Here is a 16,847-nt window from a genome sequence, read left to right as displayed (position 1 = left end):
AGGTGGCAGGTGAGGAGCATACTGACAATCATACAGACGGGGACACAATATAGTACACACAGGTGGCAGGTGAGGCGCACACTGACAATCATACAGACGGGGACACAATATAGTACACATGCAGGTGGCAAGTGAGCAGCATACTGGCAAGCATACAGACAGGGCACAATGTAGTGCACACACAGGTGGAGGTTAGGAGCACACTGACAATCATACAGACGGGGGCACAATAAGCTACATACAGGTGGCAGGAGAGGAGCACACTGACAATCATACAGACGGGGGCAAATAAAATACCCAGAGGTGGCAGGTGAGGAGCACACTGACAAGAATACAGACGGGTGCACAATATAATACACACGCAGGCGGCAAGTGAGCAGCATACTGACAAGCATACAGTCAGGGGCACAATAAGCTACACACAGGTGGCAGGAGAGGAGCATACTGACAAGAATACAGATGGGGGCACAATATAATACACACAGGTGGCAGGTGAGGAGCACACTGACAGTCATACAGACGGGGGCACAATATAGTACACACAGGTGGCAGGTGAGGAGCACACTGACAATCATACAGACGGGGACACGATATAGTACACACAGGTGGCAGGTGAGGAGCACACTGACAATCATACAGAAGGGGGCACAATAAGCTACACACAGGTGGCAGGTGAGGAGCATACTGGCAAGCATACAGACAGGGCACAATGTAGTACACACACAGGTGGCAATTCAGGAGTACACTGACAAGCATACAGACGGGGGCAAATAAAATACCCAGAGGTGGCAGGTGAGGAGCACACTGACAATCATACAGACGGGGGCACAATATAGTACACACAGGTGGCAGGTGAGGAGCACACTGACAATCATACAGACGGGGGCACAATATAGTACACACAGGTGGCAGGTGAGGAGCACACTGACAATCATACAGACAGGGGCACAATAAGCTACACACAGATGGCAGGTGAGGAGCACACTGACAAGCATACAGACGGGGGCACAATATAGTACACACAGGTGGCAGAAGAGGAGCACACTGACAATCATACAGACAGGGGCACAATATAATACACACGCAGGTGGCAAGTGAGGAGCACACTGACAATCATACAGTCAGGGGCACAATATAATACACACACAGGTGGCAGGTGAGGAGCACACTGACAATCATACAGATGGGGGCACAATATAGTACACATGCAGGTGGCAAGTGAGCAGCATACTGGCAAGCATACAGACAGGGCACAATGTAGTACACACACAGGTGGAGGTGAGGAGCACACTGACAATCATACAGACGGGGGCACAATATAGTACACACGCAGGTGGCAAGGGAGCAGCATACTGACAAGCCTACAGACAGGGGCACAATAAGCTACACACAGGTTGCAGGAGAGGAGCACACTGACAAGCATACAGATGGGGGCAAATAAAATACCCAAAGGTGGCAGGTGAGGAGCACACTGACAAGAATACAGACGGTGGCACAATATAATACACACAGGTGGCAGGTGAGGAGCACACTGACAATCATACAGACGGGGGCACAATATAGTACACACGCAGGTGGCAAGTGAGCAGCATACTGGCAAGCATACAGACAGGGCACAATGTAGTACACACATAGGTGGAGGTGAGGAGCACACTGACAATCATACAGACGGGCACAATATAATACACACACAGGTGGCAATTCAGGAGTACACTGACAAGCATACAGACGGGGGCACAATAAGCTACACACAGGTGGCAGGTGAGGAGCACACTGACAATCATACAGACGGGGACACAATATAGTACACACAAAGGTGGCAGGTGAGGAGCATACTGACAAGCATACAGACGGGGACATAATATAGTACACACAAAGGTGGCAGGTGAGGAGCATACTGACAAGCATACAGACGGGGACATAATATAGTACACACACAGGTGGCAGGTAAGGAGCATACTGACAAATATACAGATGGGGCGACAATGTAGTACACACACAGGTGGCAGGTGAGGAGCACACTGACAATCATACAGACGGGGACACAATATAGTACACACAGGTGGCAGGTGAGGAGCACACTGACAAACATACAGATGGGAGGCACGATGTAGTACACACAGGTGGCAGGTAAGGAGCACATTGATGAACATACAGACAGGAAGTTTGCTCATACATGCATAGAGAGCTATACACATACAGACATAGGAACTGATTCAGAGGTACGCAATGCCATTGTTTTCGCAGTTGAGTGATTATCGCCGTCTGCACATATGTATAAGTCGCACTGCGCATGGGTCAAGTTTCATTACTGATGGCAGTCGCAGCAAAGATTTGAATGTGGTGTGATCGACAACTAGGGAGCGTTTATGGGAGGTGATGGGGGAGTGGCAGCTCAAACAAAAGCGAGTCGCGACCATTTTGAGGGTATGTCGCAAACTGCGATTGCAATACCATACTCAGTACAAAATGGCTGTGACATCTCAGTTCCCATGGCCATTCTACTTGACCATAGGATTGCACAGATCGTCGATTATCGACCGGTGTGCGTCCAATGTTTGTACCCCCCCATGCAAGTGAGAGAAATGAGAGGCAGTCAGTGGGCGTCTCAATACAAAGCTGGGGGGCTTGCATATTTTTCGCCATCATGGTGTCTATGGGATCGCAGCCAAGAATCCATTTGCGTCCACCTCTGAACCAGGCCTATAGGGAGGCACAGACATAGAGGTGTACTTACATACAGACATATGTAGAGGAGCACAAACAGACAGACATAGATGAGTACAGACTTGCAGACATAGACATTCACCTGTCTTAAGTGCCCCAGCCCCCCAAAGCCTAAATCCAGCTCTGCCTGTTGGAGGGGAACAGCTAAAATGTCCCCCTTTGCAGCATTTCAGTTAGGCATGGCTATCCATGATCGATGGTTTGCAACCATCAATTGTCTATGACTGACGTCAAGTTTTTTTCCATTGTTGAGCAAACATTGGTTTGAAACCATCGACCATCAATGGTACAATCTTCGATGACCATTACTATTTCCATTACCATGCACATTATTTTCTATTGTTTGTTTTCTTGTGGGTGAGGCCGTGACCACGCCCCCTGAAAAAAAGGAGAATGATGTGAGCGGTACCGGGAATAGTGATGGCCATCAAAGGCTGTACCCTGCTCACAGTGAAAGCCCGTATGATTAGAGATGAGCAGTTCAGTTTTGCTGAAAACCGGACACACCCGAACTTTGGTGGTTTCGAGTCGAATTGAGTCCATGCTCGTATCACTTTCGGGTTCCTAGTAGAACCAAGTCCCGACTCGGGTCTTCCTGCCAAGTTCAGAACTTGGAACTAAAAACCGGATCTCGTGTATTTTGGATTGCATTTAAGTCCCGTCCTCATGATTTTAGGTGCTGTGTGGTGCTCAAATTGAACTGGAAATTAATGTTATTGATGTTAATACTACTATAGGAGCAAAAACAGGGCCAAGTTACAAGTTTTATCAACATTTTGATAAATACAAAGCCAAATCCAAAACTGAAACAAAACACTTGAGGGAGGTTACGCCAAAACCAAAACACGGCGATGATATAGAACCAAAACCAAAACATGGGGTTTTTGTGCACATCTCTACTGCTGTTATGCACAGAGTAAATTTCAGTAAAACCCTAATGAACCCTAATTTTCTGAGCATCACGGTACATTGAAAGCACTTTCAGTGTGACATACTCTCTGTTTGCAGCACTAACAGTAACGAGTTAGGTGCATTGGGGGTCATTCAGACCCATTCGCAAGCGGCAGTACGCTCGCAAGTGGGTCTATGGTCCCCACTGCGCATGCGCACGACGGAGGGAGCTCCGTCCTGCGCATGCGCGAGACCCGGACTGCGACAGCCAAGCTGTCGCTCCGGGTCTCGCACCAAAGGGGGCGTGCTGTCGATGGTGACTGACAGCACGTCCCCTTTGGTGGGCGTACCGGGGGCGTGGCGGCCAGACGGAGGCGTTCCCATGGGAACGCCTACCGTCTGAAGCCGGCCCCACTGACATCACTAGTGAAACCCTACCGCAGGGGACATCACAGTGGGAAACCCTACAGCAGGGTTTCCCTCGCAAGTCCGATGGTCGCGACCATCTTTTTGGACGCTTGTATATGCTGTGGGTGGTCACCCACAGCTATACGAGCGTCCAGGAGGACGCTCCATTTTAATGGAGGAGGGCCCTGATTCAGAGCGAGCGCTCTGGTCAGAGCGAGCGGCTCTGAATCAGGGCCATTATTTCAGCAAAATAAAATTAAAAAAATGAACAAACTTACGGCTATCCACCCGAAACTCTCCTGATACACAGTCCCTGAACTCAGAGGTACATAGGTTAACAATAACATGTCTGTTTTTCTTCACAGAAAAAGGCAATAGAAAAGTTATTAGTAGCATGCACAAGTGGCAGAACTAAAACTATGTATAATTCATGTAGAAAACTAAATAATGTAATGTCTGTTGGTACACAACCTAGGCCTAGCTAGAAGATCTGTATTCTACATGTAATTCTAATTTTACACATCCAGAGAAAATATTCACAGATTTGTATCTCACCTGGAGCTGCTGTACCGTATCCGTACCCCAGATTGGCAATGATGTAGGGCTCATTCAGAGTGATCCAGAACTTCACTTTGTCTCCCAATCTCTGGAAGAGCAGCTCGGCATAGTCCTTAAACCTTGCCACTACAGTCTCATTCTCCCACCCACCGTTGTCCTGTAGAGCTTGTGGTAGATCCCAATGATATATAGTTACCTACATAACAGGGGAAGGGGGGAAATATATATACATATATCAGACATAACATTAAAACCACTGACAGGTTGATTATGGGGGTGGGATATATTAGGCAACAAGTGAACACTAAGGGCCTGATTCAGATTCGATGGTCCCCCACTGCGCATGCGCCGCCTCCGGCGTGCGCATGCGCAAGACCCGTTCAGCCACGGCAGCTCCGTCGCTACAGGTCTCGCTACAAGATGGGGCGGCTGTCGATGGTGAGTGACAGCTTGTCCCGTTTTGTAGGCGGGAAGGGGGGGTGGCTGCACAAACGCAAGCGTTCCCTTTGGAACGCCTGGCATTTGTGGACGGCCCTACTGACATCACTAGTGATGTCAGTAGTGGACTTCCTGCTCTATTTTGCGATGACAGCTTTTTGGGAAATAGATACTTTTTCCTGCCTGCCTGAAACATTTCACTGCTGTCCTCCGTATCTCCCCGCTCCTTCACCTCTGTCCCCCAGCGGCGTGTCCGGCTCGCAACCCCGCTGCCCGCTCCTAGCACTCGCCTATTTGTCCCCGCAAAGCCGCCCCTGCTCCCCTTCTTTCCTGGCCGATTCTACACGGCTATTCGGAACCCCGGGGGCTGTCATTTGTGGGTGGCTTTGAAGGGTCGCAGCTGGCGGGGAAATGTGAGCTGGGCAGAGGGGGCAGAAGGTCCAGGGCAGAAGTTAGGGTGGAGTTATTGAGTGAAGCAGTCTTGTTGGGGCAGTAAAGGGTACCGATGGTGGAAAAAGGTGAGTCCAAGGAGGGAAAAAGAGTCAGGGTGGAGGGGCTTATAGTTACACCGAGTGATTGTAGACAAGGGAGAGAAATGAGGATGAAGTGACAGTCAGAGAGAGGGGAGAGGAATATAGTGAAATTAGAGGTGTCCCAGCACTGAGAAAATAAGGGAAAGAGTGTGACCGCTGGAGAGAGAATTACACCAGCTGCTTAGAGTAAATGTGATCATTTCACTTTTGTTCTCTTACTAAATAATTCCGGTTGGGGTTAAACAAGCAAAAAATAACAGAAAAAAGATATGATTGAAATTGTAATAAATAAACAAAAGTAAAATCACCTAAACAGTGTAATCAACTTTTGTGAATTTAGTGTTTGTAACTACAGGTTTATCGTATGTAAATAAACTACTGTACTAATTAGTTTGCAATAGCATTCTTTAGTCTAGTGTCACTGACAATACGAGGCTTATCCAGAACTGAATATACGCATAGTGCATTAGTACTGTGCATGTTCAGAAAGTGACCGTATGCAAATATGGGAGTGCAGAGACAAGAGTATACTGATTGCATCAACTGTACACTTACACCGAGTGGCAGAATGGGGGTATGAAGGGGCATCTTCATGCACATGTGGCCTATGGAGATCATCCTGCTAGAAGAAGTATCTTTTGCACCTACATATCTCTCATTCAAGAACACACTGATGATGATGATGACGACCTGTAGTAAACCAGTTGTATATACTGCCAATGCACAGCCATATACCTGTGAGATGTGTACAGCTCTGCGTATGTGCATTAATAATACCATATTTTTTTCTGAGCAAGTTATTTACTCAGCTTGGCCCCTACATGTTCATTCATTTGTATTTCAAAATTCTGTTACAGAAACATATTTTTGTAAAGTTATTTTGCTTTAAGCATGGTTTATCATCACACTCTAACTCCTAACCTGTGCAATACTTTTTTTCTATTGAACTACAACTACAGTCCTAAAGCTGGGGAACCAAGACAGTCACTCTCTTTGATCATCTACTCTCAGCATGACCACTGGTCAATGCCAAATGGTCACATCCTTCATTATGATTTCATAGTGTCATGTTTTCAGGATGGATATATAGACGCTATAGTCAGTTAGAGGTTAGCGGAACTGAATCTTCACTAGGAACCATCACAAGATGGTCTGGACTTCGCTGCCAGTGGCAGGCAATTAACTGCCCTCTTAATGTAATATGATGGTTAGGTACTATAGTGAGGCACAGAATCGGTATCTAGTGAATTGTATAACATAGAAAAAGGTTAGGCCTGCACAGGTACTGGTTCGGTAACTGTATTCTGGCAAGGGACTGGTACACTGTAAAACTCAAGTTAAATAAGCAAGAACGATGAAGCTAGGTATGGGATCTGATATTCTATCACCAAATGGTGCTCAGGGAGTATTTATATGGACACTTGCTGATTAAATTAGGCATTTCTAGTGCCAGTATTCATGTGATCAGAACTACAGATTACAACCTGAACAGCATGCCAGCCCTACAGGGGAGCCCCAGTGACCCAGAGACTCAGGACACTGAGAAGACGGCACTAGGAGAATGGCGACCAGGTCCGCGGGTGTACTGATAGCCGACACACTGGCAGGAGCCAAGACCTCATCAAGACTGGTCAGGACGACGCTTGGCACCAATATGAAGACTGGAATGTTATCCAGTTATTGTGAGACATAAATATATAGAGGAGGAATGTGTTTGTTTCCCTTAGTACAGCTTTTTTAAATACCAGACCTTTTATGTCCACAATTAGGTACATGACTGTAATGACTTCCATCTTACCTGAGGTGTGATATTGGCAGCCAGGAGAGCATCAATAAGTCGAATGTAGTAATTGAGCCCTGGCTCATTCACAAAATTCAGCGTTCCATCCGGGAGAATCCGAGACCAGGAGATGGAGAATCGGTAGTGTGAGACTTTGAGGTCTTTTAGCAGTGCCACGTCCTCATCAATCCGGTGATAGCTATCACAGGCCACATCACCATTGTCATCATTTGAGATTTTGAATGGTGAATGGGTAAATGTGTCCCAGATACTCAGGCCTTTTCCATCTGCCCTCCAGGCTCCTTCAATCTAAGAGTCAGAGAGGAAACATGTTTGTGAAAGCAGACTTGGGAGTTTGCTATGATATCGGGAAAGTATTTCATAGTCAGTCTATACTGACCACTGCATTTCAGTATATTTTAGAGCAGATATGCCCTCTATAGACTTAGGGCGTGATTCAGCAAGGATCACAACTATGATTACACACGCAATCGTTCGATTTTTGCATTCTGCGCATGCGTATGCGAACCAGCTACTGCGACTGGGACTGCGATCGGGACTGCGATCGCAGCGACTACGCAGCCCCATTGCAGAGTGATTGACAGGAAGTACCGCCAAGGTTAGCAATTTCTGAGTAAGGTCTGACCTTGTGCAAGGGTGTGTGAGGCTCCGATTGTACTTGATGTTACTGATGGTTTCGCAGTCTTGCTAAACATTATGGATGTGTGTAAGGTAAGGTGGCAGTCCTTTTTTTGTGCTGCGGCGGCATAGCGATCGCAATGGATCAGCATACCATTGCAGTGAGACTGCGTGCATTCTCGCAGTTGCGATCCGTACTAAATCAGGCCCTTAGATAATTCTCACATTAAAATATCTATCCTCTCCCACTAAGGTATTTAATACAGCCTCCTTCAACCTTATGTCATGTTATCTTGGCGCTTACTATAGTCAATTCAAATTTATTGTGAGCACCTGATATTTACTTGCATAATTTTATATATTAAATTATATTCCCAAATAGAGAACACCTGTCAGTCTCAGCGCTGGGCCTCATGAGTAATGCCTTACACCTATGCTGTGCTCTCATAGGCAATCAGTGTTTGTGGTCACAAAATGAATGCAATAGCTGATAATTAACTCGTATGCTGTTATGTTTGTAACACATGCATGGTGACATTTACGAAAACTGTTTAAGGGCACAGGTACTGTAACCCATGAGAACAATAATATCCTTAGTATAAGTTTCTAAACACTACAAAGAAAAAAGACAGAAGGGCCTATTCATCATCACTTAATTTTTACAAAAGCAGGTGAAAATTAACATTTTCACCTGCAATTGTAAAAATTAAGTTATCGGGTCATTCATCAAGTAGGTAAAGCAGGAGATATCACAGATACTATATCTCCTGCTTACCTTCCTCTAGTGGAATGGCCTGCTGTACCCATACACTTGTATCACAGATATCTCCTGCTTACCTTTCTCTCCCGGAATGGCCTGCTGTCCCCATACACTAGTATCACAGATATCTCCTGCTTACCTTCCTCTAGTGGAATGGCCCGCTGTCCCCTTACACTAGTATCACAGATATCCAGGGGCTGGCTGGCAATTTTCAACCTCGGGGGCAAACACAAGCAGGTGGCCCCAGCTTTTCTACTAGTACATTGTGAAACACTCCTGAGCTTGGCCCCGTTAGGTTAACGTCATATCCAGATGGCATTACCCTATAGTAGCCTATGGGCTACAATTTAGCAAATTCTTCTGGAGAGGGGTGCTCTGGATCCCTCTCCGTTGGCCCCTGGTGATATATGCACAGACCAAACCAGAAAGCTTCCAGCTCTTCACCAGGCAGGCTCTTATCAGAGCCTGTCTCCAGGCAAGAGGATTTTAGTAAATTTGAATGAAAATATTAATTTACACATTGAGCCTTTGGTGTAAAATATTTATCGCATCCGCATTAAAAATGCTTATTGTGATAAATATGCCCCTTAGTAACAGAAAATTGTGTTGCCTGCCATCCTTAGGTTCAATTTTGTGTTGTTGAATGTGAATGTGTACCGCCCATACATGCCAAATCTGATCGCAGCCATGCGGGAAAGGGGCAGAGGCAATCATGCTGGTACGGGGCATAGGCACAGATGAGGAGGGGGCACAGGTACAGATGAGAAAATGGGGACAGTGGGAGAGACTGCAGGGGTTAAGGGGCCAGTGGGAGAGAATGCAGGGGAGAAAGGGACAGTGGAAGAGAGTGCAGGGGAGAAGGGGGAGAGGCTGCAGGGGTTAAGGGACCAGTGGGAGAGAGTACATGTCAGAAGGGGGTAGCTGTCAGAATAACAATGCAAGTGTTCCTGCCACTAGCTGCAGCAGCAGCAAAGGGGAATATAGAGGCTGGTGTATGTACAGTATGCACATCTCGCTCTAGTCTACATCTTAAAAAATAAAAAGTAACCCAGCCAACAGGCTCACATATACTAAGCACTGCAAAATATATATATTTGCATAAAGAAGACAACACTCAGAGACTATCAAAATAATCGCATAAAGAAAACAACACTCAGAGACTATCATAATATCCAATGTATTAAGGTCAAAGTGAGGCAACATTTTGGGGTGCAACCCCCTTTCTCAAGCCAATAGATATCTGTGGTGTTGACTTGAGAAAGGAGGTTGCACCCCGAAACGTCGCCTCACTTTGACCTCAATACATACAAAAGTCCAGGAATGATGATGTTCGTCCATGTAAGATGACGTTTAGCCTCTTTCTGAGTTCCGTTTTTTTGGAGGGAAAAATCCGAACTCAACGTGCAAACTCGAACCTATCCGAGCCTGCACATCCCTAATATATATATAGATATATATCGTATTATATATATTATATATATATATACACACACTGTATAATATATATACTTACGCTGTATATTATATATATCCATACACTGTATTATGTGTATATATATATATATATATATATATATATATATACATACACACACATACATACACTGTATAATATATATGTATATATATATATATATATATATACATACACTGTATAATATATATACATACATTGTATAATATATATATATATATATACATATATATATACACTTACTGTATATATATATACACACATACACACTTACACTGTATAATATATATATATATATACACATATATATATATACACACACACACATATACTGTATAATGTGTATATTTATATATATACTTATACTTACACTGTAAAATATATATATATATATATATATATATATATATACGAGTGCCAGCCTGGTGAAGCACTGTGCTGAGAGCTGCTGCTTACCTGTCAGCCCCACGGTGGCAAGCAGGGCTTTTGTCTCTCAAACACACGGGGAGGCCATGTCACTCTGTCTCAGGCAGCCCACCCAGGTAGGTCTAGCGCTGCTATCCCTTCCCAGTCCACTCGCTTGAGGAAGAGAGATACTCAAGTCGCAAGATGATGATGTCATCATCTCACGACACCACAGTAGCTCCTCCGCAGCGGCGCCAGCGGCGGCTGTGTGGAGGAGGAGCAAAGAACATACTACAGTCCAGTCATCAGTACTCGTCCGATGACTGGACCGGAAAACCCCTATCCCCCACATGCGACAGTAGTGCAGCAGTGGCCCTAGTGCTGCACAATTGTACCGGTCCGGGGGGCAGATGGCACCCTGCCCCCCGGCCCAGTCCGCCACTGTAGATATCTCCTGCTTACCTTTCTCTCCCGGAATGGCCCGCTGTCCCCATACACTAGTAGCACAGATATCTCCTGCTTACCTTCCTCTAGTGGAATGGGCCGCTTTCCCCATACATTAGTATCATATTTACCTACCTTTAATAATCTCTTCCCGGGAGAAGCCCGGGTAAGAGAAGCAGCAGGGGGCCGATGGGGACGGGGCCTAACGATTCGCGTCATTAAGCCCCGCCCCCTCACGGCCAAACTGCCGCGATTGGGTAAAATTTACATACGGGGCGGGGCCAAATGCTGTGATTCATGCAGAATCACATCTTAAGCCCCGCCCCCTTCACTGAGACCCACAATCGCCGCGGGTATTCTCCTCATTCTGCCCACTTCACTAGGAAGTGGGCAGAATGCGGGAGAAATGCCTACCCTTCCGGGGGTGCGGGGGGTTACCCGAAAAATTGGGAGGGTAGGCATGTATGACTAGTATGGGGACAGAATTCATCAAGCTCAGAAAATATAATATTTTGTTTTGAAGGGTCTATTCATTAACATTCTAACTCACCATGGAACCCGGAGCAATCCAGTATTGCTCCCGCACGGTGACAGCTGATCAGCTGTCCCGCGAGCGGCTTCACTGTTCCTTTCAGAATCTTTTTGGAGCAGTGAGACAAGTGCGCATGCATGACCTTAAAGATGGCAAATGCCATGAAAAGATTCACAGTGAAAAAAGTCACTACTCCAAAAGCAGCAGTGAAACCGCTCGCGGGACAACTTCTTTTCGGATTAGCAGTCACCGTGCTGGTGCAATGCTGAATTGCTCCGGATTCCGCGACGAGTTAGAATGTTAATTATCGGACCCCAATAATTAACATCATGAATAAACCTCAGAAAATGATGGTTCCAATATTGTTTTTTTTTTTTTTATAAATAACAATTTTTAAAAATGTCCTCTGCAGGTTACAAGATTACTTTGTTTAGGTATAAATTTGCATAAAGAAAAGTAAAATTTTTCCTAATCGGCTCTCAAGATGTATAACCTGATAGGATGCGGAAGCCACACTCCATGCAAAATCACTGCGGAACTCTCCATATACAAACTCATCCTCCTTCTGTTGCGGGATACCATTGTTGCGTATAACTTCGGCGTAATAAATGGCAGATCGTTTCGCTGTTCTTGGACGGTTAGGATTCATGAAATCCACGTGGTGAAACCCAAATCGCACACTGTATCCCGAGTTCCATTCAAAATTGTCCATGAGGCTCCAGGGGGTATAGCCTTTAAGATTCACCCCATCAAGACTGTAAGCTGGGCAAAGAAAATAAGCAAATCTTATTCAGTTATTAGACTGCTAAAGCCGAATAATAAAATTGAATGAAGTGCTAATACACAACACTTTCTGTACGTTTAAAACATATTTTATTATTTTTCTTATATGCGTAATTTCTCATTTCTATTTATTCGCATAACTATATATTCATGTTTAGACTTATTGGCATATAATGATTTACATTGTTTTGTGGAAATTACGTATATCAGTCGATCACATAAATGTCATATATAATGCCTGTAGCCCATACTTGCCTACTTTTTTTGTCTCCTTCCCAGTAGAAGCCTGGAGAGGAGATGCAGCTGGCTACATTTTTGGAGGGGGGCTTTCACGTCATTAAGCCCCATCCCCTTGAAAAAAATGCTGTGATTCGCAGGTACAAAGGGAGGGGGCGGGGCTAAAATTAGGCAATTACGTAATTTTATTCCCGTCGTCTCCCTACGGACCACGGTTCCTAGTTGTATTATCTCTCTATCCTGTCCACTTCACTAGGAAGTGGGTGGGATGCAGGAGATCCGGCCACACTACCAGGAGTACAGGGGATTGCCAGAAAAATCAAGAGCCTTCCAAATCGTCCGGCATTGTAGGCAAGTATGCTGTAGACCAATTTCTTAGGAATTTAGGCCCTCATTCAGAGCCGTACGCTCTGAGCAGAGCGCACGCTCTGAATGAGGGCCGGCCTCCATAACTATGGAGCGTCCTCCTGGACGCTCGTATAGCTGTGGGTCACCACCCACAGCCTATATGAGCGTGCAGTTTGATGGCCGCGATGGTCTTGACCATCGCGACCATCGCCACTGCGAGCCGGAGCCTGCGGTTGAGTTTTTCAACCGCAAGGCCCGGAGTGATTTTGGCTCTATCAGAGCCAAAATCACTCCCACTGACATCACTAGTGATGTCAGTGGGCCGGCTTCTGACGGGAGGCGTTCCCGTGGGAACGCCCCGTCAGGGAGGCACGCCCCCGGCACGCCCACCAAAGGGGGCGTGCTGTCAATCAACATCGGCAGCACGCCCCCTTTGATCAGACACAACGAGCGAAGGAAAGTCCTTCGCTCGTCGCGTCTGGCGCATGCGCACGACGGAGCTCCCTCCGTCGTGCGCATGCTCAGTGCAGAACATCGACCCTCTTGCGAGTGGACAGCCGCTTGCGAGTGGGTCTGAATCAGGCCCTTAAGTCATATATTGTTTATATGTCCCTGCCCCGAAACTCGTGTCAGCCCCTCACCCTTTACAACTGAACATGATATTGGAAGACAAAGGAAACCAGGCATGGAATACTCTTCGGCAGGACCCTCAGAATCAATCTAGTTCCAGTCACTTGGGAGAAGTCCCTGACCTATCAGACGTTGAGTGTACACAGATCCCTACCTGTATCCATTGACTTTATTCTCTGTGGACTATATGAATGTTAGGCTTTAAATTGTACCACACTGACCCTTGGAAGTCAGGCCCTGATTCAGAGCCGGACACTCTGACAGAGCGCTCGCTCTGAATCAGGGCCGGGCTACTTACTTTTTAGAACGGCCTCCTGGCCCCTATAGCGAGCGGCCAGGAAGATGGTCGCTATGGTCAAGACCATCGCGACCATTAGGCTTGTGACGAGACCCTTGTGGTAGGGTCTCGTTGCCGCAAGCCCCAGAGAGATTTCGGCTCTAACAGAGCCGAAATCTCTCCCATTGACATCACTCGTAATGTCAATGGGGCCAGCCCCAAACGGAGGCGTTCACATAGGAACGCCTCCGTTTGGGCAGCCACTCCCCCGGCCCGCCCACCAAAGGGAGCGTGCTGTCACTCAACATCGACAGCACGCCCCCTTTGGTACGAGACCCGGAGCGACGGATTGCTATCCGGGCCTCACGCATGTGCACGACGGAGCTGGCTCCGTCGTGCGCATGCGCTCTGGGCCACCATCGACCCGGTTGCAAGCGCTCAGCGTTTGCGACCGGTTCTGAATCGGCCTTCAGCGCGTTCAGGATTGAAGCCTTGTGTTGGTGCCAGCCTCAATTGCGCATTGTATTGGCGGCGCTCTTTGTATTTCTTTGTGTGAATAAATCTTTTGAACTTTGGAACTCCAAGAGCCGTATTCAATTTGAGGCGTTAAGTCCGGATTCGCGTTAATTTACCGCCGATGACGTCATTATCGCCTATTTTAGTTTTACCCAGTATTCAATTTGAAAGACTTTCCACCTAGGCGGAAAGTCAATGCAATGTAATTGGCGGTAAAGTATAGCCTATGAATGGCAGGTGGTAAAAAGTGCAGAATTGGGGTGCAACATTTCAAGAACCCCCGTGTAGCCTTCAGACAGTCCCCCAAAGGTAATCTGTGTCAAAAAAAAAAATTAAGGACACCCCAAAAATTTACTTTGAAAAAGGGGGAGAAAAAAAAAGTTGGGGTAAAATCTTAAAAAATAGCGAACTTGACTCTGGGGGGGTCCCCAAGTATGCCCCAAGTGTTTTTTTGATTGCAGGTGTTTGTGGCAGGTGGGTTTTTCATGATTTTTTTAAGTCACTTTAGCAACTTTAAAATATGCTGAACCCCATTTTCAAGTACCCCAAATTTGATGGGCATAATTGTTTTGCCCTAAAAAAACTTCTAAATGCTCTTCTGCATCACCTTATTCCAAGCCGCATTTATGCACCTGCCGCGGCTATTAGAAACCACGACTTTCTTCAGGAGTTAAAAATGGGGGTACCCTTTGTCCTCCCCTATGTCTACACTTCTTTAGGGGGGTCCCTAGAATATTTTCCGAAAATTCCCGTTTTGTTTAACCTGTAAAAAAAACGGGGTAAAAATTTACAAAAAAAATGACATAAGGCCCCCCCCAAAAGCCAAACCAGCCCCAGGCTTGCCAACCAGTGGTGGTTTCTAAAAATATGGGGAACAAAAAGTGTAGGGTTCCACCGTATTTTAGAAACCAACCCAAGGCTGCAGGGACCAGTTCTGGTTTTAAATATAGGGGTAAAAAAAACGTGGGGATCCCCCTATATTTAAGACCAGCACCAGACCCAACCGACCGGGGTGTAATGCCACAGCCCGGAGACCCAATCACCGGGGCTCCAGGTCCAAAGCATTAGCACCCCAAATCGGTCACCACAAGCCGGTGATCTCGGGGGAGTCGAGGACCCGCCAAAGAAAGGTCCCCCCCTCCCGAGCACCACAGGCTTACGCTGAAGCCCGGGGCTCTTCCCCATACCCCTTGCTTGGAGGGTATGTAGGTAATGGGGGGGCCAAATAATGTAAAACTATTGTGTTTTTTTCAGTGGAACTTCAAGTGCCAGCATGCCTGTCATTTTGCACTTGTGGAACAACAAGTGCCAGCAGACATGCGGCACCTGTAACTTCACTGTCAAATAAATAGTTAAAAAGAGACAAAACACACACACCGTGACAGTATAACTTTATTACACACACTTACCTATTCACGCATACTTACCTATACCAGAAGTATCTGTTCCCTTCTCCAGTAGAATATCCTTAAAACATGGCTCTGCAAAGAAAAAAATCATACTCACCTATATCCTGGCACTAGTTTCTGCAGCAATCCAGGTACTTGCAAAACAAAAAAAGGAGTATACACGACCCACGCACTAGCTATCAGTATGTGTGTTGCCACACATACTCATCGCTCCCGATTGCCAGCTGACGGAACATGCACGGAGCTGGCAGTCCCATCAGCCAATCAATGGCCGCGCTGACTGTAGAGCGGCCGCTGATTGGCTGTGGCTACTGACAGTTCCCACATGGTGTGACTCGCCCACGTGGGAACTGTCAGTAGCAGGAGCCAATCAGAGGGCGCTCTACAGTCAGCGCGGCCGCTGATTGGCTGATGGGACTGCAAAGCCCTGTTCAGTCCCGTCAGCTGGCATTTGGTAGCGATGAGTATATGTGGCAACACACATACTGATAGCTAGTGCGTGTGTCGTGTATACTGGTTTTTTTGTTTTGCAAAGTAGCTGAATTGCTGTGGAGACTAGTGCCAGGATATAGGTGAGTATGATTTTTTCTTTGCAGAGCCATGTTTTAAGGATATTCTACTGGAGAAGGCGACAGATACTTCTGGTATAGGTAAGTATGCGTGAATTAGTAGGTGTGGTAATAAAGTTATGTCTGCTGGCACTTGTTGTTCCACAAGTGCAAAATGGCAGGCATGCTGGCACTTGAAGTTCCAATGTAAAACACAACAGTTTTACATTATTTGGCCCCCCCATTACCTCCATACCCACCAAGCAAGGGGTATGGGAATGAGCCCCGGGCTACAGCGTAAGCCTGTGGTGCTCGGGAGGGGGGACCCTTCTTTGGGGGGTCCCCGACTCCCCCGAGATCACTGGCTTGCGCTGACTGATTTGGGGTGCTAATGCTTTGGACCTGGAGCCCCGGTGATTGGGTCTCCGGGCTGTGGCATTACACCCCGGTCGGTTGGGTCTGGTGCTGGTCTTAAATATAGGGGGATCCCCCCGTTTAAATTTACCCCTA

General features: G+C 46.6%; 1 protein-coding gene across 1 annotated transcript in view; it reads right to left on the bottom strand.

Annotated features, from left to right (window-relative positions):
- The window catches only part of LCT (lactase), a 100,143-nt gene that overhangs the window by 32,394 nt on the left and 50,902 nt on the right, over positions 1-16,847 (bottom strand). Inside the window, exons 9-11 of the mRNA XM_088472243.1 lie at positions 12,083-12,351; positions 7,354-7,644; positions 4,582-4,780 (exon numbers count right to left, since the gene is read on the bottom strand). Coding sequence (XP_088328369.1) covers positions 4,582-4,780; positions 7,354-7,644; positions 12,083-12,351 — 759 coding nt within the window. The remainder of the gene's footprint in view (positions 1-4,581; positions 4,781-7,353; positions 7,645-12,082; positions 12,352-16,847) is intronic.

Source organism: Taudactylus pleione, unplaced genomic scaffold (assembly GCF_031769625.1).
Source record: "Taudactylus pleione unplaced genomic scaffold, aTauple2 ptg000122l, whole genome shotgun sequence".
In the NCBI taxonomy this organism is placed as follows: Eukaryota; Metazoa; Chordata; class Amphibia; order Anura; family Myobatrachidae; genus Taudactylus; species Taudactylus pleione.
The sequence above is the reverse complement of the archived record's forward strand: the minus strand, read 5'-3'. Positions and strand labels throughout refer to the sequence as shown.